At 43.2% G+C, this 24,806-nt stretch overlaps 1 protein-coding gene across 1 annotated transcript; it reads left to right on the top strand.

The window, feature by feature from the left end:
* The first annotated feature begins 62 nt into the window (after nt 1–62).
* Nucleotides 63–23,103, top strand: EMC3 (ER membrane protein complex subunit 3). Its single transcript, XM_032149676.2, has 8 exons — nt 63–462; nt 7,236–7,293; nt 7,632–7,725; nt 10,809–10,913; nt 11,588–11,669; nt 15,035–15,114; nt 15,892–15,974; nt 21,581–23,103. Exons 1-8 carry the CDS (start codon nt 308–310, stop codon nt 21,707–21,709), a joined length of 786 nt encoding a protein of 261 aa, XP_032005567.1. The 5' UTR covers nt 63–307; the 3' UTR covers nt 21,710–23,103.
* The last annotated feature ends 1,703 nt before the right edge of the window (nt 23,104–24,806 follow it).

The following is a 24,806-nucleotide window of genomic DNA, read 5'->3' as shown; positions in this document are numbered from 1 at the left end:
GCTGGGATTCTAGGAGTGAGCCAACGCGCCCGGCCCGCCGCCGATAGTTTTCCACTTTCCCGCCAGGCCCGACGCCGCTCTGACGCCACCGAAGCGCGCCACGACATGACGTCAACTTTCGCGCCGGAAGTGGGAGGCCAGGCAGCCCAGCTGAAGGCAGTAAGCTGGGCTCACGGTTACAGGAGAGTTCTGGGGTACCCGGGCAAAGGGGCGTGAGAAGGCCCGGACGCGAAGCGGAAGAGAAGCAACTGCGCCTCGGAGAAGAGAAGCTCGCCCATTCCAGACTGGGAGCCAGCTTTCAGTGAAGATGGCAGGGCCAGAACTGTTGCTCGACTCCAACATCCGCCTCTGGGTGGTCCTACCCATCGTTATCATCACTTTCTTCGTAGGTATGATCCGGCACTACGTGTCCATCCTGCTGCAGAGCGACAAGAAGCTCACCCAGGAACAAGTATCTGACAGGTCAGCGCCCTCCCTTCTCCAGCCTACCTCACACCGCCGTGACCTTGGGCAAGAAAGCGTAGGAGTTGTGTCAATTTGCCTAGGTTCACGTCGCGCCCCCACTGACAGGGTGACCTTACCCGTTACCTCTATGTTTCACTTTTGTCCTCTGTGAAATGGGGATGATAACAGTACGTGTTTCATAGACAGGTAGGAATCAAATTAGGTGATGTCTATAAAGCCCTTAGCACAGGATCTAACGTATTGAGTGTTGAAAAAAACAGTACTGTTAATACTTTAGGTTAGTCACCAACCCTCGGTGGGTTTACCTATGAACTATCCCATCCCACCCTTTTGTTGAGAAGAGTGCCAGGTGCGTTACAGCTTTTAGTCTTTGTAACATCCAGTCAAGTGAGTGTGGTAATCTGCATTCTACCAAATTACTGTTCCAGGCGTCGGGCCTGGTGGGACTGTCAGCTGAGATGCCAAGTACCAAAGCGCTTTGCAGTCTGTAAAACTGCCGTTAGAGATGTAAGGAATTGTAATTATTCCCCCCCCCGCCCCAGAGTGGAAGCAACTTCCTCACATATTTCATTGCAGTATTTATTTATCTATTTATTTGCTTATTTTTGAGACGGAGTTTCGCTCTCGTTGCCCAGGCTGGAGTGCGGTGGCGTCATCTCAGCTCACTGCAGCCCATGCCTCCCAGGTTCAAGCGATTCTCCTGCCTCAGCCTCCCGAGTAGCTGGGATTACAGGCCCGCACCACCACACCCGACTAATTTTTATATTTTTAGTAGAGACAGGGTTTCACCATCTTGGCCAGGCTGTTCTCAAACTCTTGACCTCAGGTGATCCAGCTACCTTGGCCTCCCAAAGTGCTGGGATTACAGGTGTGAGCCATCGCGACCAGCCCCTCGTTGCAATATTTGTATACAGATAATGGAATTTGAGATAATTATAGGTGGTTATCTAGACATGTACCCCCTCATATTAAAGTAATAGTTTTCTCCCAGCTACTTGGGATGCTGAGGCAGGAGGATTGTTGGAGACCAGCCTGGGCAACATAATGAGACCTTGTCTCTTAGAAAAACAAGCAATTTTCAGTCAGTTCTGATTACTTCCAGAAACCATCTCAGGTAAGTGCTACTATATCTTTAGCACCTCTCTCTCACATTAATTTCTCGTTTTAATAAAGAGAGTAAGCCTCAGGCTAAGAACTTTTCACAGGTAACAGTATCTAGTTAAAATTTAATAATGTTGTTTTGTTTCTGCTGTACTTAAGTTATTTTCTTTTTTGTGACAATACTGGATTTCCATTTGCTGGTAATTTAAAGATTCCTTTAAAATCATATAGTTGGGGAAAAAGTTGATATATAAAAAGTATTAAATATGTAATGATACAAGCGCTGGACAAAAATTCTAACATGGCATGAGAGTGACTGAAGTTTAGGAAGCACTACTGTAACATTTTCAGTTAGTTCTTCCCAATTATGCCAAGAAGAATAATAACCATTTACTCTATATCAGGTACTATGTGAAGCACTTATATTCATTAACTTATTTAAAACTCAAAGCAACTCTATAAGGTACATATTGTCTCATTTTATAGAAACAGAGGCTTTCACAAGTTCCATGGTCACACAGGGTGACATTGAGGACTTCACACCAAGCCTTCTGGTGTTGGGCTTTTTCCACTATACCACAGCGATCACTTTATCTTTCTGTAGCATTAGTTTCAGAACTGACCAGAGCCAGCACCCCACCCTGAAGTGAACCTTAAGAAGTCAGCTTACTGGACGGGCACAGTGGCTCACGCCTGTAATCCCAGCACTTTGGGAGGCCGAAGTGGGCGGATCACGAGGTCAGGAGATCGAGACCATCCTGGCTAACACGGTGAAACCTCGTCTCTACTAAAAATACAGAAAATTGGCTGAGTGTGGTTTGCTGGGTGCCTGCAGTCCCAGCTACTCGGGAGGCTGAGGCAGTGGAATTGCTTGAACCCAGGAGGCGGAGTTTGCAGTGAGCCAAGATTGCGCCACTGCACTCCAACCTGGGTGACAGAACAAGACTCTGTCTCAAAAAAACAAAAAAGAAGTCAACTTACTGGCTGGGTATGGTGGCTTACGCCTGTAATCCCAACACTTTGAGAGGCCGAGGCAGGCAGATCATGAGGTCAAGAGATTGAGACCATCCCGGCCAACATGGTGAAACCCTGTCTCTACTAAAAATACAAAAATTAGCTGGGCGTGATGGCACATGCCTGTAGTCCCAGCTACTCGGGAGGCTGAGGCAGGAGAATCGCTTGAACCCGGGAGGCAGAGGTTGCGGTGAGCTGAGATCACGCCACTGCACTCCAGCCTGGCGACAGAGCGAGACTTCCTCTCAAAAAAAAAAAAAAAAGTGTATTTACCACAGAAAGAAAGGCTGTAGAAAAAATGCGAAGTGGGGAAAGCTCAGACATTTAGCATTTTTTGGCACCTGTAAATTTTTCTTATTTTAGCCTTACATTAGCACTGAAGCAGATACTCCTAAACCCATTTTTACAATTCCAGGGAGCCTGGAAAAGTTAAGCAGTCTTCTCAAAGTAGAGAAATATTGTGCCTGTACTTGAACTCAGATCAGTCTCACTCCCAGGTTAAACCCTCTTCAACCATGATTCCTGCTGTCATAGATTCTCTGCCACAATTTTCTGCCCATGGTTCACTATTAGAGCAATGGTTCTGAATTATATCAGATCCAAAGCTCTCTTTTGTAACCACAAAGTGAAATTCACAATTAGTGTAGTCTGTTTACAAGAACTTTTTTTTTTTTTTTTTTTTGGAGACCAGAGTCTCACTCTGTTGCCCAGGCTGGAGTGCAGTGGTGCAATCTTGGCTCACTGCAACCTCTGCCTCCCCAGCTGAAGTGATTCTCCTGCCTCAGCCTCTTGAGTGGCTGTGATTAGAGGCATGCGCCAGCACGCCTGGCTAATTTTTGTATTTTAGTAGAGACAGGGTGTGAGCCATTGCACCCAGCCAAGAACATTTCCTTAAGAAGCCGGACACAGTAGCACATGCTTGTAATCCCAGCACTTAGGGAGGCTGAAGTGGGCAGATCTCTTAAGGTCAGGGGTTCGAGACCATCCTGGCCAACATGGTGAACCCCCATCTCTGCTAAAAATACAAAAATTAGCCAGGCGTGGTGGCATGTGCCTGTAATCCCAGCTACTCGGGAGGCTGAGGCAGTAGAATCACATGAACCTAAGGAGTGGAGGTTACAGAGAGCCGAGATCGCTGCACTGCACTCCAGCCTGGGCGACAGAAGGAGGCTCTGTCTCAAAAAAAAAAAAAAAAATTCCACAGATTACCATAACGCCCCCTAGAGGGCAGTAACACCCCCGTGAAGAACCAACCACTGCTCTAGAGAAAATGTCTCTGCTCATAATTGCTGCATCCCTTAAATGAGGTAGTTGGATTATACCAGTTCTCACATGGAGTGGCTCGGCCTCATCAAGTCATCATTTGACTTGGGCAAAATGCTGTACACGCTGAACCGGCCTAAGTCCAAGAAAAAGGTGTGTTTCAGTTGTAAAACTTTTTTTTTCTTTTTTTTTTTAAGAGACAAGTCTTGCTATGTCACCCGGGCTGGAGAGCCCTGACACAATCAAGGCTTACTGCAGCCTCAACATCTCAGGCTCAAGGGTCCTCCCACCTCAGCCTCTCGAGTAGCTGGGACTATAAGCGTGTGCCACCACGCTCACTAATCTTTAAATTTTTTGCAAAGATAGGGTCTCCTCCGTTGCCCAGGCTGGTCTCAAACTCCTGGGCTCAAGTGATCCTTCCATCTCGGCCTTCCAAAATGCTGGGATTATAGGCATGAGCCACTGGGTATAGGCATACCCAGCGGTATAAAACATTTTTCTAAATATACTATAAATGTCCATTAGCAGCAGGGCACGGTGGCTCACACCTGTAATCCCAGCACTTTTGGGAGGCCAAGGCAGGCAGATCACGAGGTCAGGAGATTGAGACCATCCTGGCTAACACGGTGAAACCCCATCTCTACTAGAAATACAAAAAATAACGCGAGCATGGTGGGACATGCCTGTAATCCCAGCTACTCGGGAAGCTGAGGCAGGAGAATCGTGTGAACTGGGAGGCAGATATTGCACTGAGCTGGGATTGCACCACTGTAGTTCAGCCTGGGAGACAGAGTGAGATTCCATCTCAAACAAAAAAAAAATACAGTGTGACCACATGATTTTGTATAGTCTGGCTCTTGCACACCTCTCAAGTCTTGTTTTCACATTTTCTGTAGTTCTCTTTCTTCCAGTCATATGGCCTTTTCTCAGGTCCTCAGAAGCAGAGTGTTTACTTCTGTGAGGCTTTTGCCCATTTTGTTTACACCAGCACTTTGCCAAGGTAATCCTCACTCATCCCGAAGAGTCCAGCTTAATCCTACATCCTCAGCAAACCCAAATCTCAGACCTTGACTTCCCAGACTCTAGCACCTCCTGGTTATGCACTCTTGCAATACCATCCATCTCTCTCTAGGACATGATAATTGAATTTCACATTTATTCCTCTGGTTATTTGGTTAATGTCTTTCTCCCTCACTAGACTTTGACCATCATAAGATATTTGTATTTTGATCACCGTTCTTCATGTCACCTGGCACTTAGAAGTTCAAGAAATATTTGTTCAATGAAGGAATAAATCTACCCTTGTACAGAATATGAATAGAGACTTAGGGAATTTAAGTGACTTGCTCAAGATCACATGGCTAATAAGTGGCAGAGATGGGATTGAACCCATGCGTTCAACTCCAGAGCTTAAGTTTTTACCCATTACTCTAGACCCAGTGCTTCTTATACTGTCAATGGTGAAGGACCAGTTTTGGGGTTTTTTGTTTTTTAAATTTCTAATCTCTTATAGGCTAATACTTTTGTAAAATATTTTGATCATGTATTTGGATGTTGTGACAATGTCAAATTATTATAAAAGTCTCTAAATCCTTACTCACAGTGTCTGTGCTTATCACAGACTAGCATTCACCACACTTTTGAGTATCTTTAGACTAGCACCCAGGGAGCAGAATGTATTACATGTTGCCTCTATAGCCGTGTAGATAAAGTAGAGAACTGTATAGCATAATGAGCTCAGGAGGAGGAAGCAGAGAGAATTCCATGAGGGCTCCAGGCATTGGGAAAAGTTTCGTGGAGATGCTGAGGCTTGAAGAAGGTGTTAAGGCATGATGGAGTAGAACTTGGAAAGGAAAGGGCACTGGAACATTCCCAGCATGTGGAGAAACTAGAATATGTGTAGTGTGACAAGGGAGACCCCGGGGTACTGACTGTTTAGAACAAGTGGTTTGTATTGAGTAGAGATAGGAAGCCAAGCACAGTTTTTTTGTTTGTTTGTTTGTTTGAGACGGAGTCCCGCTCCAGGCTGTAGTGCAATGGCGTCGTCTGGGCTCACTGCAACCCCCCACCTTCCGGGTTCAAGCGATTCTCCTGCCTTAGCCTCTGGAGTAGCTGGGATTACAGGCACAGGCCACCACACCCGGCTAATTTTTATATTTTTGGTAGAGACAGGGTTTCATCATGTTGGCAAGGCTGGTCTCAAATTCCTGACCTCGTGATCCGTCCGCCTCAGCCTCCCAAAGTGCTGGGATTACAGATGTGAGCCACCGCGTGGCCCCTACCAAGCACAGGTTTTACTGTGTTCATTTCTGTTCATAATTTTTTTTCACGTTTCAAGACTATTTCCATTACTTTAAGGGCCTTTTCCCCTTTTCCTCCTTTAATGAACTTTTGAGTACCTAGAAAAAAATTAATATTTTGATCTCTGTTTTGTCATTTGTGTCTTAGCAACACCCATTTGTTGCATAACACTGTATTCTTTTTTTTTTTTTTTTTGGAGACAGGGTCTTAACTGTTGCCCAGGCTGGAGAGCAGTGGCGCCATCTCAGTTCATTGCAACCTCTGCCTCTTGGGCTCAGGTGATCCTTCTACCTCAGCCTCCTGAGTAGCTGGGACTACAGGACTACAGGCACGTGCCACCAGCCTGGCTAATTTTTGTTTTTTTTTTTTGTTTTTTTTGTTTTTTTTTTTTTAGAGACAGGGTCTTGCTATGTTGCCCAGGCTGGTCTCAGACTCCTGGGCTTAGGTGATCCACCTGCCTTTGCCTTCCAAAATGCTGAGATTAGAGGCGTGAGCCACTGCACCTGGCCTAGCACGATATTTCTTGATCAACTATGGCTCTAATAGTTGATTTAAGATCACCTAGTAATTTCATTTATTTATTCAATAAATGTTTACTGAGAGCTTTCTAACAGTCTGACTTCTGGGTAGATTTTCTATTTGTCCATCAGATAGCAACCCTCTCAAGGCCTGTTCTCATTTCTCTGTAGGTAATAAGAAATTCCTTCTTTTATCCTCACTCTTCTCCCTTTCTCCTGACCCCAGATCTCCTGAGCAGTGTCCAACTATTCTTTTCACTCAGAGAAAGTGTCTTCCTAGCTTATTATCAAATAAGAAAAAGCTGAATGTAATGTCCCAAATGTACCTTCCTCTGAAATATTTATGTGTTCAGAAACACAGTCACTTTTGAAAAATACTTTTCTGAAAACCTAATTGTTAGGTTAAATAAGTTTACGTTGGTTTTAAAGATACTTGTATTTTGGAAAGTTTCCACACAGAGCTGTTGCCAAATAGGCCCTCTCTTGTGTTTAAATAGGTCTTCTACTTGACTCTCCCATTTTCTTCTAGTGTTTCACTTTTTAAAATCTCATTGTGTTGGTTGTATTTTTCAGTCAAGTCCTAATTCGAAGCAGAGTCCTCAGGGAAAATGGAAAATACATTCCCAAACAGGTACTCATTTATCTTTTATTAAAAAGCTCCACGATTCACTGTTGGGCAGTAGATATCTGAATGTTTTATAAGGGGGCTCTGGGAAAAGCTAAAGGTTGGCAACTTAGTAATTAAGCTGTGGCCTGGTGGTGTTTGCTGTCATGGTGACCTCACCCTTCTTAGGAAATTGTTTTTAAATGTGACTCAGCTAAAGTGTCAGGTCGCCTGCCAAGTAGGCTGACAGCTCTGAGTGGAACAATATATCCTAAAGGCCTTCTGACTAAGCCCCTGGGGAGTAATTTGACAATTTGCTGTGTCATATAGTTCTTAGACTTAAAACCCTTTTTTTTTTTTAATAGTCTTTCTTGACACGAAAATATTATTTCAACAATCCAGAGGATGGATTTTTCAAAAAAACTAAAAGGAAGGTAGTGCCACCTTCTCCTATGACTGGTATGTTTGTTCCCTTCACTCATCTTTAAGGAAGATTTTTAACATGGGTATTTGAGTGGGGTGGGGTGGGCAGGGAGGGTGTCATTTTATTTAAATGTTAAATTGCAGAAGATAGTAATCTTAGACCTTAGAAATCATCTGATACAGGGATCTATGGAAGTGGAATTCTCTTTTTCAGTTAGATTTTCTGAGAACCCCAATGTATAAAGTGGATTAAAAAAAAAATAGTTCTCAGCTGATGGAGTGGGGAGGAGGCCAGAGCTATTGTCCCTGGGTCTCTCCTTATTGCTGTTCTAGGGACCCAGGATTCTAGGGAGCACAGTTGGAAAAGCATTCCAGCCTGCTCTCACCCAGTGCCTGGATCCCCTTCCGACAGGTGGCTGCCCAGCTTCTGCCTAAATGAGGAAGAGTGCAGTACTTCCAAGATGTGCCATTTTGTTGATTTTGTTGTTAGATGTGATTGTTTGGTCTACCCTACAGTTTTGGCTCTAACATTTTCTACTTCCACTGATCCCAGTCATGTAAAAAATACAGCACGTTAGAAGTAAAACAGGCTAGGTGTGGTGGCTCATGCCTGTAATCCTTGCATTTTTGGGAGGCCGAGGCAGGCGGATTGCCTGAGGTCAGGAGTTCAACACCAGCCTGGTTTACGTGGTGAAACCCCGTCTCTACTAAAAATACAAAAATTAGCCAGGCGTGGTGGCAGTGCCTGTAGTCCCAGCTACTCCAGAGGCTGAGGCAGGAAATTGCTTGAACCTGGGAGGTGGAGGTTGCAGTGAGCCGAGGTCACATCACTGCACTCTAGCCTGGGCGACAGAGCAAGACTCCCATCTCCGAAAAATAAAAATAAAAATAAATAAAAGTAAAACAAAGTAATTTGTGGTTCTGTGTTGACTGTCCTCTCATTTTAGTACTATTCACTTCTTTAGGTGAGATAGCCAGCTATTTTAAACCCATATGGAAGGTATTATAATTAATTTCTTTTAAATGACTAAGGTTGTATGGAGTTAATTTTTTAACAAGTTTTTAAGAAAATTTACAAGAAACAAAAGACCATTAAATATATGAAAAGTTACTTGACCTCACTAATAATCCATGGAATATCAATTAAAACAAGATATCTTTTTTTTTTTTCTTCAGAAGGGAGTCTCGCTCTCTCACCCAGGCTGGAGTGCAGTGGCGCGATCTCGGCTCACTGCAGGCTCCGCCTCCCGGGTTCGCGCGATTCTCCTGCCTCAGCCTCCCGAGTAGCTGGGATTACAGGCGCCCGCCACCATGCCCGGCTAATTTTTTGTATTTTTGAGATGGGGTTTCACCGTGTTAGGATGGTCTCGATCTCCTGACCTCGTGATCCGCCCTCCTTGGCCTCCCAAAGTGCTGGGATTACAGGTGTGAGCCACCGTGCCCAGCCAAGATATCCTTTTTTTTTTATTTAGCCCAGTAAGCTGTCAAAAGATTGAAAAAATTGTCAGGATCCACTATTGTCAAGGTCGAGGAAGTTAGGCTCCCTCACCATTGGCAGGAGTGGCAAGAGGTGGAGCCTTGCTGACAGTCTGACAATATCTATCAATTTTAAATGTACAAATCCTTGGACCTAGAAATTCTAAGAAGTTCTCTTATAGAAACACATAAACACGCGGGCGTATGTGTAAGATAATTGTCAGCAGCATCATTTATCGTTTACTGGCAAAAACAATGGAAACAATCGATAGGTCTACTCAAAAGTGATTGGTGTGACCACACCGTGGAATCCTATGCAGACATTAAACATTTTGAGACTGGGTACGGTGGCTGACGCCTGTAATCCCAGCACTTTGGGAGACCGAGGCAGGCAGATCACTTGAGGTCAGTCACGAGTTCAAGACCAGTCTGGCCAACATGGTGAAACCCAGTCTCTACTAAAAATACAAAAATTAGCTGGGCATGGTGGTGTGTACCTGTAATCCCAGCTACTTAGGAGGCTGAGGCAAGAGAATCACTTGAACCTGGGAGGCGGAGGTTGCAGTGAGCTGAGATCATGCTACTGCACTCCAGCCTGGGCGACAGAGGAGACTCTGTCTCAAAAAAAAAAAAAAAAAAAAGGCCGGGCATGGTGGCTCCCGCCTGTAATCCCAACACTTTGGAAGGCCGAAGCAGACGGATCACGAGTTCAGGAGATCGAGACCATCCTGGCTGACACAGTGAAATCTCATCTCTACTAAAAATACAAAAAATTAGCCAGGTGTGGTGGCAGGTGCCTGTAGTCCAGCTACTCGGGAGGTTGAGGCAGGAGAATGGCATGAACCTGGGAGGCGGAGCTTGCAGTAAGCCGAGATCACGCCACTGCACTCCAGCCTGGGTGACAGAGCGAGACTCTGTCTCAACAAACAAAAACAAAAACAAAATATTGAGAGGGAGCTATTATACCAGTGTGGAAATAGCACCCACAATATATTAATAAGAATAGTATATATATATATGTATATATATATATATATACACACACACACATACAGAAAGGATATACTATGCTTATTATTATATACATAAAATTTATAATGTTTATATGTAGAGAGAAAGATGGAAGGATATACAACAAATAGTTAAGTGTTTAGAGAATGGGCTTAAAAGAACTATCTACATCATACATTTTTATGTCGTTTGATTTTTTTTTTACAATAAACTTATTTTAATTATCAAGTACATTAAAAATTTATAGAAAATTGGGGCCAGGTGCAGTGGCTCACGCCTGTAATCCCAGCACTTTGGGAGGCCGAGGCGGGCGGATCACAAGGTCAGGAGATCGAAACCATCCTGGCTAACATGGTGAAACCCCGTCTCTACTAAAAATACAAAAAGTTAGCTGGGCGTGGTGGCGGGCGCCTGTAGTCCCATCTACTCAGGAGGCTGAGGCAGGAGAATGGTGTGAACCTGGGAGGTGGAGCTTGCAGTGAGCTGAGATCGCACTACTGCACTCCAGCCTGGGTGACAGAGCAAGACTCCTTCTCAAAAAAAAAAAAAATTTTTTTTTACAGAAAATCAGGAGAAAGTCCCCAGCAACAGAGGTAAAACTTAGTGGTTTCTTGTTTGTGCTTTTGTCTTAGATCCTACTATGTTGACAGACATGATGAAAGGGAATGTAACAAATGTCCTCCCTATGATTCTTATTGGTGGATGGATCAACATGACATTCTCAGGCTTTGTCACAAGTAAGTTACAGACCCAGCCGACTTCATGTTATCCAGAGAAATTCAAGTGCTACTGAGACACTAATATCTCAGGTCCTGTGTTTTCTTTTGTAAACTGGTAATAGTCCTTGAACAAAAAATTTAATATGTGATGACTTTTACAGCTTTTGCCCAAAAATGATCCTAAGTTCATGATGTGGATGCTTTTTGGCCAGATTAGATTCAAGCAAGTGACTTGCTAGCTTACTTCCAAAACTAATACGGTATTCTCGTTGAGCAGGATAAAGGGAAGCGTATTTCTATTTTGACTTCATTTGCTAGGTGTTAGGGTGAGTTTTCTATTTGTTTATAAGTTGATTTGATTTTAATAAATTTGGTTTCTTATTAATATAGTTCTATGCTTATGTATTCCACTTAGAGTTTGACAGATTGGTGCAAGTTTTTTCCAAATTTCAGGTCACAGCTCAGTTTGAGTCCCTGCTTCCTCAGTAAGCTAGAGGCAGGTATTATGCAGGGAAACTAGAGCAGAGTGGCATTTTGACTGTCTTTTCTTCAGAAATTGCCACAGATTTCCTTGTGGAAGTCGTTTTCCAAAAGCTCTGTGGCACAGAGTTCCCACTTCCTCTGAGAAAGATTCACACTTATTCTAAAAATAAAACAGCTCAGAGTGATTGTGAACTTTTTCTTCTCTGCAGCCAAGGTCCCATTTCCACTGACCCTCCGTTTTAAGCCTATGTTACAGCAAGGAATCGAGTTACTCACATTAGATGCATCCTGGTAAGAACTTTCTTTTGTTTAATAAAAACACAAACCACACTTTGGGAGGCCAAGGCAGGAGGATCACTTGAGCCTAGGAGTTTGAGACCAGCCTGGACAACAGAGTAAGACCCCGTCTCAAGAAAACGAAAACAGGCCGGGCGCAGTGGCTCATACCTGTAATCCCAGCACTTTGGGAGGCCGAGGTGGGCAGATCATGAGGTCAAGAGATCGAGACCATTCTGGCTAACACGGTGAAACCCCGTCTCTACTAAAAATGTAAAAAATTAGCCAGGCGTGGTGGCGGGCGCCTGTAGTCCCAGCTTCTCGGGAGGCTGAGGCAGGAGAATGGTGTGAACCCAGGAGGTGGAGCTTGCAGTGAGCTGAGATTGCGCCACTGCACTGCAGCCTGGGCGACAGAGCAAGACTCCATCTCAAAAAAAAAAAAAAATGAAAACAAAAACCACACAAACCAAAATCTAAAACCAGTGTCCCTGCACATGTACCCTAAAACCTAAAGTAGAATAATAAAAATAAAAAATAAAAAATAAAGACTTATCCTATTGAATAAACTTCCCTCAAAAAAAAAAAAAAAAAAGATGAGGATTTCTGGCTGGGTGCAGTGGCTCACACCTATAATCCTGCACTTTGGGAGGCCGAGGCGGGCAGATCACAAGGTCAGATCGAGACCATCCTGGCTAACACAGTGAAACCCCATCTCTACTAAAAATACAAAAAGTTAGCCGGGCGTGGTGACGGGTGCCTCTAGTCCCAGCTACTCAGGAGGCTGAGGCAGGAGAATGGCATGAACCCAGGAGGCGGAGCTTGCAGTGAGCTGAGATGGCACCACTGCACTCCAGCCTGGGTGACAGAGTGAGACTCCGTCTCAAAAAAAAAAAAAAAAGATGAGGCTTTCTAATTTGCATACTTCATTGGAATTGGTTTTTAAAGGTTTTTTTTTTTTTTTTTTTCCAAGATGGAGTCTCACTCTGTCGCCTAGCTTGGAGTGCAGTGGTGCGATATCATTGCAACCTCCACCTCCTAGGTTCAAGTGATTCTCCTGCCTCAGCCTCCCGAGTACTTGGATTACAGAAGTGTACCACCACATCCAAGTGATTTTTTTATGTTTTGTGGAGACAGGGTTTCACCATGTTGGCCAGGCTGGTCTCGAACTACTGACCTCAAGTTATCCACCTGCCTCGGCCTCCCATAGTGCTGGGATTACAGGCATGAGCCGCCACGCCCAGCCAAAGTTGTTTTTTTGTTTGTTTTTTGTTTGTTTTTTTCATTGAAACTCCACTCAAAATGCCATGGGTGGTTTATGGCAACTTTTACATGAGTCTAGCAAAAGGAAAGAATGTGTCACCTCTTTTCTGTCACAACTAGGGACTTAAGAATGCAGGGGTGGATGTATCAATCTCCAGAAAGTTAAAAGTTTAAGCCAGGAATTCTGGCGAGGCAATCATTTTTAGTAATACCCTGGAGCTTATGAGAGTGAAAGTTTGTATTTTTTTTCCAAAGTACATTACTATTAATGATAATAGTTTTCATTAGTTCTAGTCACTGGGCTTAGCGTTTTCCATATTTTACCCTCATAGCAACCTATGAAACCTGTATAGGAATTGACATTTGATGACAAAATCTGTCCAAATCCAGTACCCATGTGTTACTTACCACTCTTTATAATTTTTTAAAAGAGATTTCTGGCCGGGCGCGGTGGCTCACGCTTGTAATCCCAGCACTTTGGGAGGCCGAGGCGGGTGGATCACGAGGTCAGGAGATCGAGACCACGGTGAAACCCCGTCTCTACTAAAAATACAAAAAATTAGCCGGGCGTGGTGGCGGGCGCCTGTAGTCCCAGCTACTCGGAGAGGCTGAGGCAGGAGAATGGCGTGAACCCAGGAGGCAGAGCTTGCAGTGAGCCGAGATCGCGCCACTGCACTCCAGCCTGGGTGACAGAGCGAGACTCTGTCTCAAAAAAAAAAAAGAGATTTCTCCTTCTGAATACCACTATTTTTTTTTTGAATGGCAGAATAAAAAAACTAAAAATCTGAAAAGCTCTTAGAAAATACTGCTACAATATCTGGAACCTAGTGATGCTGCTTCATGTAGCCTCTCCAGACTCTTTTGCCTGTGGCTTCCCAAAGACTGGCATAAACAAGAGGAAAAGAATAACGGACAAAATGGGGATTACTAGTGGTAATCTTGACTACTTGGTTTGAGCAGAGCCCTCTTGGATGTGTGGGAGGAGCAAGAGAGGCCAGAGGCTGAGATGTCTGGGCCATGCACAGTTCTGCTAGAGAAGAAAAGCTGTACCTTATATGAGTAGCATGAGTCTATTCTACTTTTACCTTCCAGTCTCATTGGGCTAAACAAAAACTTCATGGGTTGGAGAAAAGCTTATTTATCTTTTCTCAGCATCCAGAGAGGCATGTGACTAAAATGCTGTCATGGACAGAAGGGAGACTGGAACCTGGGTGTACAATTACCACTGGTGAGATCAGCAACATTGTATTCAGACAGGCCATTTACTTACCTGCAGCCTATGGAGTAACCAGAATAGACTCTTGCCCTTATGTGACCCACTTGTTGGAATGAGTGTGGATCTTTCCGTTTATCTATCATTTTCCATACTCATTTTTGTTTTTAGTTTTTATTATATGCAAGCATATTTATTTTATGGAGGTTGAGTAGGAAACCTAGGCTAAAGGAAGCCTCAGTGATATAGTTCAAAACTTGGAATGGCTCTCCCAGTAGCTATAGTCCTCGGTACTGTATTTCCTGAAATCCACATCTCATCCCTTCTTGTAAGTATGGAACACACCTAGTGACTCACGCCTGTAATCTCAGCACTTTGGGAGGCTGAGGTGGGCAGATCACTTGAGGTCAGGAGTTCGAGACCAGCTTGGCCAACATGGTGAGACCCCATCTCTACTAAAAATATAAAAATTAGCCAGGCATGGTGGTGTGTGCCTGTAGTCCCAGCTACTCAGGAGGTTGAGGCAGGAGAATCTCTTGAACCCGGGTGGCAGAGGTTGCAGTGAGCCGAGATCGCGCCACTGCACTCCAGCCTGGGCGACAGGGCGAGACTCCGTCTCAAAAAAAAAAAAAAAAAAAAAAGTATGGAAGACACCAACACTTGTGATTTCCTCTAGGGAATGGAATTCAGAATGGGAGTCATCCTTGGATTTTTTGAAATATAGTTCTGTATTGGTGAGACTGCTTTAACAACTTGTATTTCTTCTGTGGTTGTGCTTTGGATGAATATAGCCCATCCGAGGTGACTTCTTTACAAACACTGAACAACTTTGGGTGGTAGGGAAGTGGGAACTGCATTACTCTCTGATATAATAACTAACCACACCATTTTCCTTTTGCTTTGCCAGGGTGAGTTCTGCATCCTGGTACTTCCTCAATGTATTTGGGCTTCGGAGCATTTACTCTCTGATTCTGGGCCAAGATAATGGTAAGAAGCATGTCAGGCTTACTAAGCAAATACTTCCATAGATGGATCATCCATGTTAGAGCCAGAAAAGTCTTGTAGGTTATACTGTTTGTTACCATAGTCAAATAAAATGTTTCCTTCCTTCAGTTTCTGAGGTATTCTGAAAGAGTCTTAAAAATTCCAGGGGTCAGACTGAAGATCTCAATTCTCTCTGGCAACGACTGGTACAGTATTTGATTCCCCAGAGTCTGATACCATCATGTGAGGGATCCAGCACCAGCAGTGTAAGCCTGTGAACCTAAAGCTTAAAGAAGGCCTGGTTTGTCAGTTCATTGACTAGAGCCCTTGCCAGTACTAATCCTTACTCTCTTGTTTACTGGCTGGGACTTCAGAAAAGTTACTTAACAAGTTATTTAACTTCGAATTCTCTATTTGCTTATCTGTAAATAAGGACTTTATTAGTTAACCTGTGGGGTTGTTAGGAACAGATGAGGAAGAATATGCAAAGCACTTAGTGAAGTACTTGGCATACAGTAGTTGCTCAATAACTGGTGGCTGTTATTGTTGAAATTTGAAATAAAGTTTAGAGCTTCCTTTAGTGATCTCTTTTGCTGTTACTATCCCCATTTTTCAGGAGACACAAAGTGACTTTCGTAGAGTCACATAGCCAATGGGTGACAGGGCCAGTCAGTGAGGCCGTAGTCCAGTTCTCTAATCTGTGTGAAGCTCATTCTTCCCCTTGGGTGCTGGGGTGCTTGCTGAGTCCTGGCACTCATGTAAGTGTGTCTTACGCTGCAGCCGCTGACCAATCACGAATGATGCAGGAGCAGATGACAGGAGCAGCCATGGCCATGCCCGCAGACACAAACAAAGCTTTCAAGGTATACTCCTTCACCTTTCAAAGCCGCAGCAATGCTCTGAAAGGTGTTACCAAGAGCTATTTTAAAAATAGCTTCCTTGCAGGGAGTGTTGTGTGGTTCCATCATTTTAATTTAAACTTAGCAAAAACATAGTTTACATGTCTGTTTTTCCTGAGACAGAATCATCTATTAAGTAAATGGAAATTCTTGGTACTTTTACTGGTTTTTAAATGCTCACCAGAATTTAATCCACACTATCAATGATGCTGTAAAATAATCCAATCGGAGGTGCCAGGTAAACATTTAGAATAATTTGAACCTTTTTGAACCCCATAGACATCAGATATAAATTGCATTAAAAAAACAATACTAAGGGCCTTTTCACAAAAAGGTTCTAGAGTTTGCAAAATTTAGTATGATTTTTGTGGAACAAAATCTCACTATGTTTCATGATAGAAACTAGAAAGAGATGGGAAGTTCCGGCCAGGCACAGGGGCTCACACCTGTAATCCCAGCACTTTGGGAGGCCGAGGTGGGCAGATCACTTGAGGTTAGGAGTTCGACACCAGCCTGGACAACATGGTGAAACCCTGTCTCTATTGAAAATACAAAAATGGGCGAGGTGTGGTGGCTCACACCTGTAACCCCAGCACTTTGGGAGGCCAAGGCGGGTGGATCAGCTGAGGTCAGGAGTTCAAGACCAGCCTGGCCAACATGGTGAAACCTCTTTTCTACTAAAGATACAAAAAAAATTTGCTGGGCATGGTGGTGGGCACCTGTAATCCCAGTTACTCGGGAGACTGAGACGGGAGAATTGCTTTAACTCAGGAGGTGGAGTTTGCAATGAGCTGAGGTTGCACCATTGCACTCCAGCCTGGGCAACAAGAGCAAAACTCCGTCTCAAAAAAAAAAAAAATACAAAAATGAGCTGGGCATAGTGGCATGTGCCTATAATCCCAGCCACCCAGGAGGCTGAGACAGGAGAATCACTGGAACCCGGGAGGTGGAGGCTGTAGTGAGCCAAGATCGTGCCACTGCACTCCAGCCTGGATGACAGACCAAGATTCCGTCTCAAAAAAAAAAAAAAAAAAAAAAAAAAAAAGAGAAGTTTCTCAGCCTGATAAAGGGCATCTATGACAGACCCACAGCTAACATCATACTCAATGGTGAAAGACTGAAAGCTTTCCCTTTAAGATCAAGAACAAGACAAAGTTGTCTGTTCTTGCCACTTCTATTCAGTATTGTCCAGGATGTACTAGCCAGGGCAGTTAGGCAAGAAAAAGAAATAAAAAATCATTCAGATTAGAAAGGAAATAAAACTCTCTCTGTTTGCAAATGGCATGGTGTTGTATATAGATCATCCTAAAGAATCCACAAGAAAACTAACAGAGCTAATAAATAAGTTCAACATACAAAAATCAATTGTGTTTCTATACACTGGTAATGAAGAATTGGAAGTGAAAGTAAAACAATTTTATTTATAATAGTATCAAAAGGAATAAAATATTTAGAAACAAATCTAACAAAAGAAATGGCCGTGGCCGGGCATGGTGGTTAACACCTGTAATCCCAGTACTTTGGGAGGCTGAGGTGGGCAGATCACGAGGTCAAGAGACCATCCTGGCCAACATGGTGAAACCCCATCTCTACTAAAAATACAAAAATTAGCTGGGCATGGTGATGCATGCCTGTAGTCCCAGCTACTCGGGAGGCTGACGCAGGAGAATCACTTGAACCCGGGAGCAGTGAGTTGAGATTACGCACCACTAAACCCCAGCCTGGTGACAGAGCGAGACTTCAAAAAAAAAAAAAAAAAAAAAGAAATGGCCTTTTGTTAGATTTAAACTGATATACTGAAAAATTACAAAACATTGTTGAAAGAAATTAAAGACTTAAATAAATGGAAAGACATCCATGTTCATAGATTGGAAGACTTAATATTGTTAAGATGGCAATACTCTCCAAATTTATCCACAGATTGAACACAATCCCTATAAAAATCTTAACCTGCCTTTCTTGCAGAAATTGACAAGCTGCTCCTGAAGTTCATGTGGAAATTCAAGGGAATCAAACTAGGCAAAAATGTTGGCAAAATTGGAGAACTTACACGCCGTGGTTTTAAAGCCTGTTACAAAGCTGTAGTAATCAAAACTGCACAGTAATAAAAACTGGCATAAGGAGAGATATAGGTCAATGGAATAAAATGGAGAGTTCAGAAATAAACACATCTATTTATCATCAGTTGATTTTCAAAGAGGGTACCAAGACCATTCAGTGGGGAAAGAATAGTCTCCATTCAACGAATGGTGCTGGGAAAAGGATATCTACATGCAAAAGAATGAAGCTGGGCACCTATTTCACACCATGCACAAAAGTTAAGTCCAAATGGTTCAACAGGCATGTTAGTGCAGAAGAAAAAAAAAATTAGGGTCAAATTAGCCAAATGTGGTGGTGCATGCCTATAGATGGGGGGACCACTTGAGCTGAGGAGTTTGAGGCTGCAATGAGCTATGATTGTGCCACTGCACACCAGCTTGGGTGACAGAGCGAGACCCTGTCTCGAAAAAAGAAATCAAATGGGTCAAACTCCCAAATCTTTTAGTATTGTATGATATTACTTATATAAAATATTTGGAATAGGAAAATTCACAGAGACAAGAAAGTAGGTTAGAGGTTACTGAGGATGGGATGGGGGGCAGTGGGGAGTAATTGCTTACTGTGCACATTTTCTGTTTAAGGGGACATAAAACTTTGGAAATGATAGTAGACATGGGTACACATTGTGAATGTCATTAATGCCATTGAATTTTATATCTAAAATGGTTAAAAGTGGTGTATGTTATGTTACATATATTTTACCACAATAAAAAAATAAAAATTTGGCTGGGTGCAGTGGCTTACACCTTAATCCCAGCACTTTGGGAGGCTGAGACAGGCAGATCATTTGAGGTCAGGAGCTTGAGACCAGCCTGGCCAACATGGTGAAATGCCATCTCTACTAAAAATACAAAAATGAGCTGGGCATAGTGGTGCATGCCTGTAATCCCAGCTACTCAGGAGGCTGAGGCATGAGAATCGCTTGAACCTGGGAGGCGGAGGTTGCAGTGAGCCGAGATTGCACCATTGCAGATGCAGAGGTTGCAGTGAGCCAAGATGGCGCCACTGCACTCCACTCTGGGTGACAGAGTGAGATCACTTTGTCTCAAAAAAATAAACAACTAAAAAACAGTGAGAGGGCTGGGCATGGTGGCTCACGCCTGTAATCCCAGCACTTTGGGAGGCTGAAGTGGGTGGATCACAAGGTCAGAAGTTCAAGATCAGCTTGGTCAACATGGTGAAACCCGGTCTCTACTAAAAATACAAAAATTAGCCAGGCGTGGTGGCAGGCGTCTGTAGTCCCAGCTACTCAGGAGGCTGAGGCAGGAGAATTGCCTAAACCCAAGAGGCAGAGGTTGCAGTGAGCCGAGATCACGCCACTGCACTCCAGCCTGGGTGACAGAGTGAGACTCCGTCTCAAAAAAACAAACAAACAAAAAAAACAGATACCACTTCATGCCCACTCAGATGGTTATAATTAATAAAAAAAAAAAAAAGATGAACAATAACAAGTGTTGGTAAGGATGTGGAGAAATTGGAACCCTATTGTTGATTATGGTACAGCCACTTTGGAAAACAGTTTTTCTGCTATTTCTCAAACAGTTAAAGCATAGTTACTATATGACCCAGTAATTTCACTCTTAAGTAAATACTCAAGAGAACTGAAAACATATGTCCACACAGAAACTTATGTGAGAATGTGTTCAGAGCATGATTCATAATAATCAAAAAGCAGACATAACCCAAATGTCCATCATCTAATGAATGGATAAACAATGGAATATTTTGGAATATAATGTACATTGTATGTACAGTAGAATATATATAATGGAGCATTATTCAGCTATAAATAAGAGTGGAATACTGAATCATGTTAAACAGGGAAGAACCTTGAAAACATGCTAAGTGAAAGAAAATAACAAAAGGCCACATATGACCAGAAATAAGTGAAAAAAAGATACGGAAGATAAAGTAGTAGTTGCCAGAGGTTGTGGGAGGTGAATAATGGGAACTGTCTACTGTTTGGTGTGCGGTTTCTTTTTGTTATGATAAAAGTGTTCTGGAATTAGATAGTGGTGGTGGTTTCACATATGAATATACTAAAAATCACTAAATTGTACACATTAAAGGGGTAAATTGTATGACGTGTAAATTATATCTGAGAAACTCACTCAGGAGCTAACATTTGTATTTCCATTAAATAAGCTTGCTCTATCTATCTATCTATCTATCTATCTATCTATCTATCTATCTATCTATCTATCTATCTATCTATCTATCTATCTATCTATCTATCTATCTATCTATCTATCTATTTAGAGAGGGTCTCACTGTGTCACCCAGGCTGGAGTGCAGTGGTACAATCCTAGCTCACTGCAGCCTCAAACTCCTGGACTTAAGCATTCCTCCCACCTCAGCCTCAGTACTGGTGCACGAGGAGCCAGTACTACAGGCACACACCACCACACCCAACTAATTTTTTTTTTAATTTGTAAAGAGATGGGATCTCGCTATGTTGCCCAGGCTGGTCTTGAACTCCCATCCTCAAGTGATCCTCCTGCCTTGGCCTCCCAAAGTGCTAGGATTACAGGCGTGAGCTACCACATCTTGCAAGCTTTTTTTTTTTTTTTTTTTTTTCATTTATTTTTAAAGACGAGGTATTACTATGTCTAGGCTCATCTAAAGATAGGTTGTCCAGGGTAGTCTCAAACTCCTGGGCTCAAGCTATCCTTAGCCTCAGCCTCCAGAGTAGCTGGGACTGTAGATGCATGCCACTGCACCCACCTCATAAAGCATTTTTTAGACACTCTAATTTAAGGCAAAGTAGTCAGATTAATAGAGTATTTGAGAAATGTAATTTCTTGGAAAATTCTGCAAATTTATTTCTTCTCAACATATTACTAGTTTACATCTAAATGATTATATGCCAAAAACAGTTTTTTAGTTCACACCATCAAAGTGATTAAAAATTACTGGACTCCCACAAACTGTAATGAAGTGCCATTATGTATCTGGACATAAGGTTGGAGGAAGTGTTCTTAGGCCCACTGAAGATACCCTGGGCCATTTATGTCAAAGCATTGTGGACCATGCACCATTTAAACCAGATGGCAAGTCCCTTGATTAAAGAGCTGAGAATCAGCGCTAATTTGTCTGTTGTACATCCCTCAAGAGTACTGTGGGGCACAAAGGTGCTTAATAAGCATGAGCTGATAGACGGGTTAAGCGCTGGGGACTTTGCAGTCAGACCACAATTTAAATCTCAGCTCTATTAGTTCCTAGTGCCAGTGGCCTTGAACAAATTATTTGACCTCTTAGCCTTAGTCTCCTTATCTATAAATTGAGGGGTGGCAGGAAGAGGGGGAGGAGAGGATGGGGGTAGCAGCATTTCCCTTGTAGGATTGAATGAGCTTATACATGCAGATAGCTCACTCCAGCTTTTGGCCCAGAGTAAGTGGTCACTAAAGGTTAGCCACAGCTGTCAGTAACAATTCCCTCTCATCCTGCCTGGGTGTTCTCTTCCATTACAGACAGAGTGGGAAGCTTTGGAGCTGACGGATCACCAGTGGGCACTAGATGATGTCGAAGAAGAGCTCATGGCCAAAGACCTCCACTTCGAAGGCATGTTCAAAAAGGAATTACAGACTTCTATTTTTTGAAGACCGAGCAGGGATTAGCTGTGTCAGGAACTTGGAGTTGCACTTAACCTTGTAATTTTGTTTGGAGCTGGCACCTCTTGGAATAAAAAGGAGGATGCACGAGCTGGCAGGCATGCAGCAAGGCTTGTTCTTGTCTGGGCTGGGTTCCCCTTTATGTTTGAAACTAGAGGAAATAGGAGTATGCTGGGCAACTTGTTATTTTTAAAATGTTGTAAATGTTCCTTCTGGTGACTAGTAATGAAAGTCAGAGAAAGGGGGAAACCTCAAGCTACTGATAATATATAAAATCTCAGCTGGGCGCAGTGGCTCACGTCTGTAATCCCAGGATTTTGGGAGGTTGAGGCGGGTGGGTCACGAGGTCAGGAGTTCAAGATCAGCCTGGCCAAGATGGTGAAACCCCGTCTCTACTAAAAATACAAAAAAAATTAGCCAGGCATGGTGGTGGGCACCTGTAATCCCAGCTTCTTGGCAGGCTGAGGCAGAGAATTGCTTAAACCTGGGAGGCGGAGGATGCAGTGAGCTGACATCGCGCCACTGCGCTCCAGCCTGGGCGACAGAGTAAAACTCCATCTTAAAAAAAAAAAAAAAAAAAAAATATATATATATATCTTAGCCGAAGCCCAGTCTTCGGAGGAAGCATTGTTAGTTATAGCTAATGATTATGTGCAGTCAGTCTGACATCTAGCCACAGTAAACTCCTGTTTTCTTGGGATCCAAACACCCTGTGTTTTACCATTAGTTTTGTTAGTATTGTTAACTTTCTTTACACAAGTAAACCATTTCCACTACCAAAGGTTTAGAAACTATGGATGAACAAAATGAATCTCCCTGTATTGTTCATTTTGAGCCTACATAGACATAGAGATCAAATATGTCAAAACCTTATTCAAATAAACTCTCTTCAGAGTGAATACCCAGGGCCAGGACAGACTCAGCAAACCTTCTATATCACTTAATTCTGCCCAGCGAAAATCAGTGACCCTGAGGCACTGCCAGATTCTAAAGTGCCTTTGGGATCATCAGAGACCGGCTATAAATAATGCAAAATCTTGATCTGGATGTCAGTATATCAAATCTTATCAAATCCATTGACAAATCAGTGGTGCTATACTGGAAATGGCTACTCCTTTGGATGAAGGACCTCATTTCCCAGTTGCTTGGAACAAAAGAGAATTTACATATTGCTGTAAGAAGGGAGAGACCGCAGTTGTTGGTAGACACACAGATAAGGGTGCCCAAGAATAATTCTTTCTGGATTAAAGGTCCCAGGGAAGCGACCGGGTGCCATTTCTGTACCAAGAGGTGAATATAATTTGCATGTTGAGTGCGGTAATTAAGAACAAACGACTCTTGACTCCACAAATTAAACCATCCTGTTTTCTTTGCCTGTGAAAGTGTTGCCTCTGTAAGTCACTAACAACCTTCTGCCAACAGTTGACTGTCTATCTTGGACCAGTGCAGGGAGTCTAAGATGAAAGAGATGTGAACCTTGCCCTCTCTCTCACAAGAGAGAGACACATAAGAGCTTTTTAAAATTTTTTATTATTTTTTTAGAGACGATACCTTGCTGTGTTGCCCAGACTGGTCTTGAACTTGTGAGCGCAAGCCATCCTCCTGCCTCAGTCTCCCAAAGTGCTGGGATTACAGGCATGAGCCACTGTGCTTGGCCAAAAGAGACCTTTTTTTGAGGTCACTGAATCTGAGAATCTGGAATCTCTGACCCTGGCCTCCAGAGTAACATATGTGGGCATAGACACAGACATGTCCCTCTAAAGCTTATTCATAATCACCTGCAGACCCAAGTTAAGAAACCCTGACCTTTAACGATAGTTAAAATGGCTGCTTATACCTCTAGAAAAGGAACAAGTGTTCACAGGGGAGCTAACCTTTGACCTGGGTCTTGAAAGACTTCCTCTGTGTAGAAGGGCATTCCAAGCAGAGAAAACAGAATCAGCAAAAGCCCATGGATTAAACTGTCTGCAATTCATTGCACCCCAAGGAAGTGGGGAGTGGTCCAGTATGCCCTGGAAAGGTCCAGGTTGGGTAGCATGCAAATGGTAATTGGTGATTGAGTGGTAGCGGCCTCGTTCCTCTGTATCAGGAGCATTTGAGTCTGCCTCTTCACCCACACAAGGTTTGGCCTTTTTCCCTTGTAGCAAAGATGGGTGGTTAAAATGTGTGTGACCAGCCTGGCCAACGTGGTGAAACGCCGTCTCTACCAAATATACAAAAATTAGCCAGGCGTGGTGGTGTGCACCTGTAATCCCAGTTACTCAGAAGGCTGAGGCAGGAGAATCACTTGAACCTGGGAGGCGGAGGTTGCAGTGAGCCAAGATCATGCCATTGCACTCCAGCCTGGGCAACAAGAGTGAAACTCCATCTCAAAAAATGAAAATAAAAAAATGTGTGTGAGACTTTCCTGTCCCATTGTACTGGTAGTAAATGCACAGACCTGTCCTTGTCATCAGTGAGTCAAAAGGAAAAGCCAAGGTTGTTTTAGTAGGCTCTTTCCAGAGCCAGCGCACAGGCTTAGGGAGCAGTGCTTATTGTGTGTATTTCTTGGAGTTCAATTTGGGCCAGGCTATAAATGAGAATTGCATCTCTTCCATCCACCTTGACTTATCACCTGATACCATTTGGGACACCACAAATGTCTACTTGCTGATCATGGAATAGAACAGGGGTGTCCAATCCTTTGGCCTCCCTGGGCCACACTGGAAGAAGAATTGTCTTGGGCCACACATAAAATACACTAACACTAACGATAGCTGATAAGCTACAAAACAAACAAAAAACAGTGTTTTAAGAAAGTTTATGAATTTGTGTTGGGCCGCATACCAAGCTGTCCTGGGCCACATGTGGCCTGCAGGCCAGACAAGCTTGGTATAGAAAGTACCATACAAGGAAAGCTAAATATTGACAGTCAACTGCACAACACAACTCAGAAAAATACAATTTAGATTTGAGGTGAGTACGTAAACCCGTACTTAGGGACAAAAGTCAGCTTGATTTGTCAACAGTCAGCGTGTGATGGGTATGTGTGTATGTGAAAGAGTGTTACTAACGGGATTAGGAATATTGCAGTTGCCGGTGACAA

Source organism: Hylobates moloch, unplaced genomic scaffold (assembly GCF_009828535.3).
Source record: "Hylobates moloch isolate HMO894 unplaced genomic scaffold, HMol_V3 SCAFFOLD_4, whole genome shotgun sequence".
In the NCBI taxonomy this organism is placed as follows: Eukaryota; Metazoa; Chordata; class Mammalia; order Primates; family Hylobatidae; genus Hylobates; species Hylobates moloch.
The sequence above is the reverse complement of the archived record's forward strand: the minus strand, read 5'-3'. Positions and strand labels throughout refer to the sequence as shown.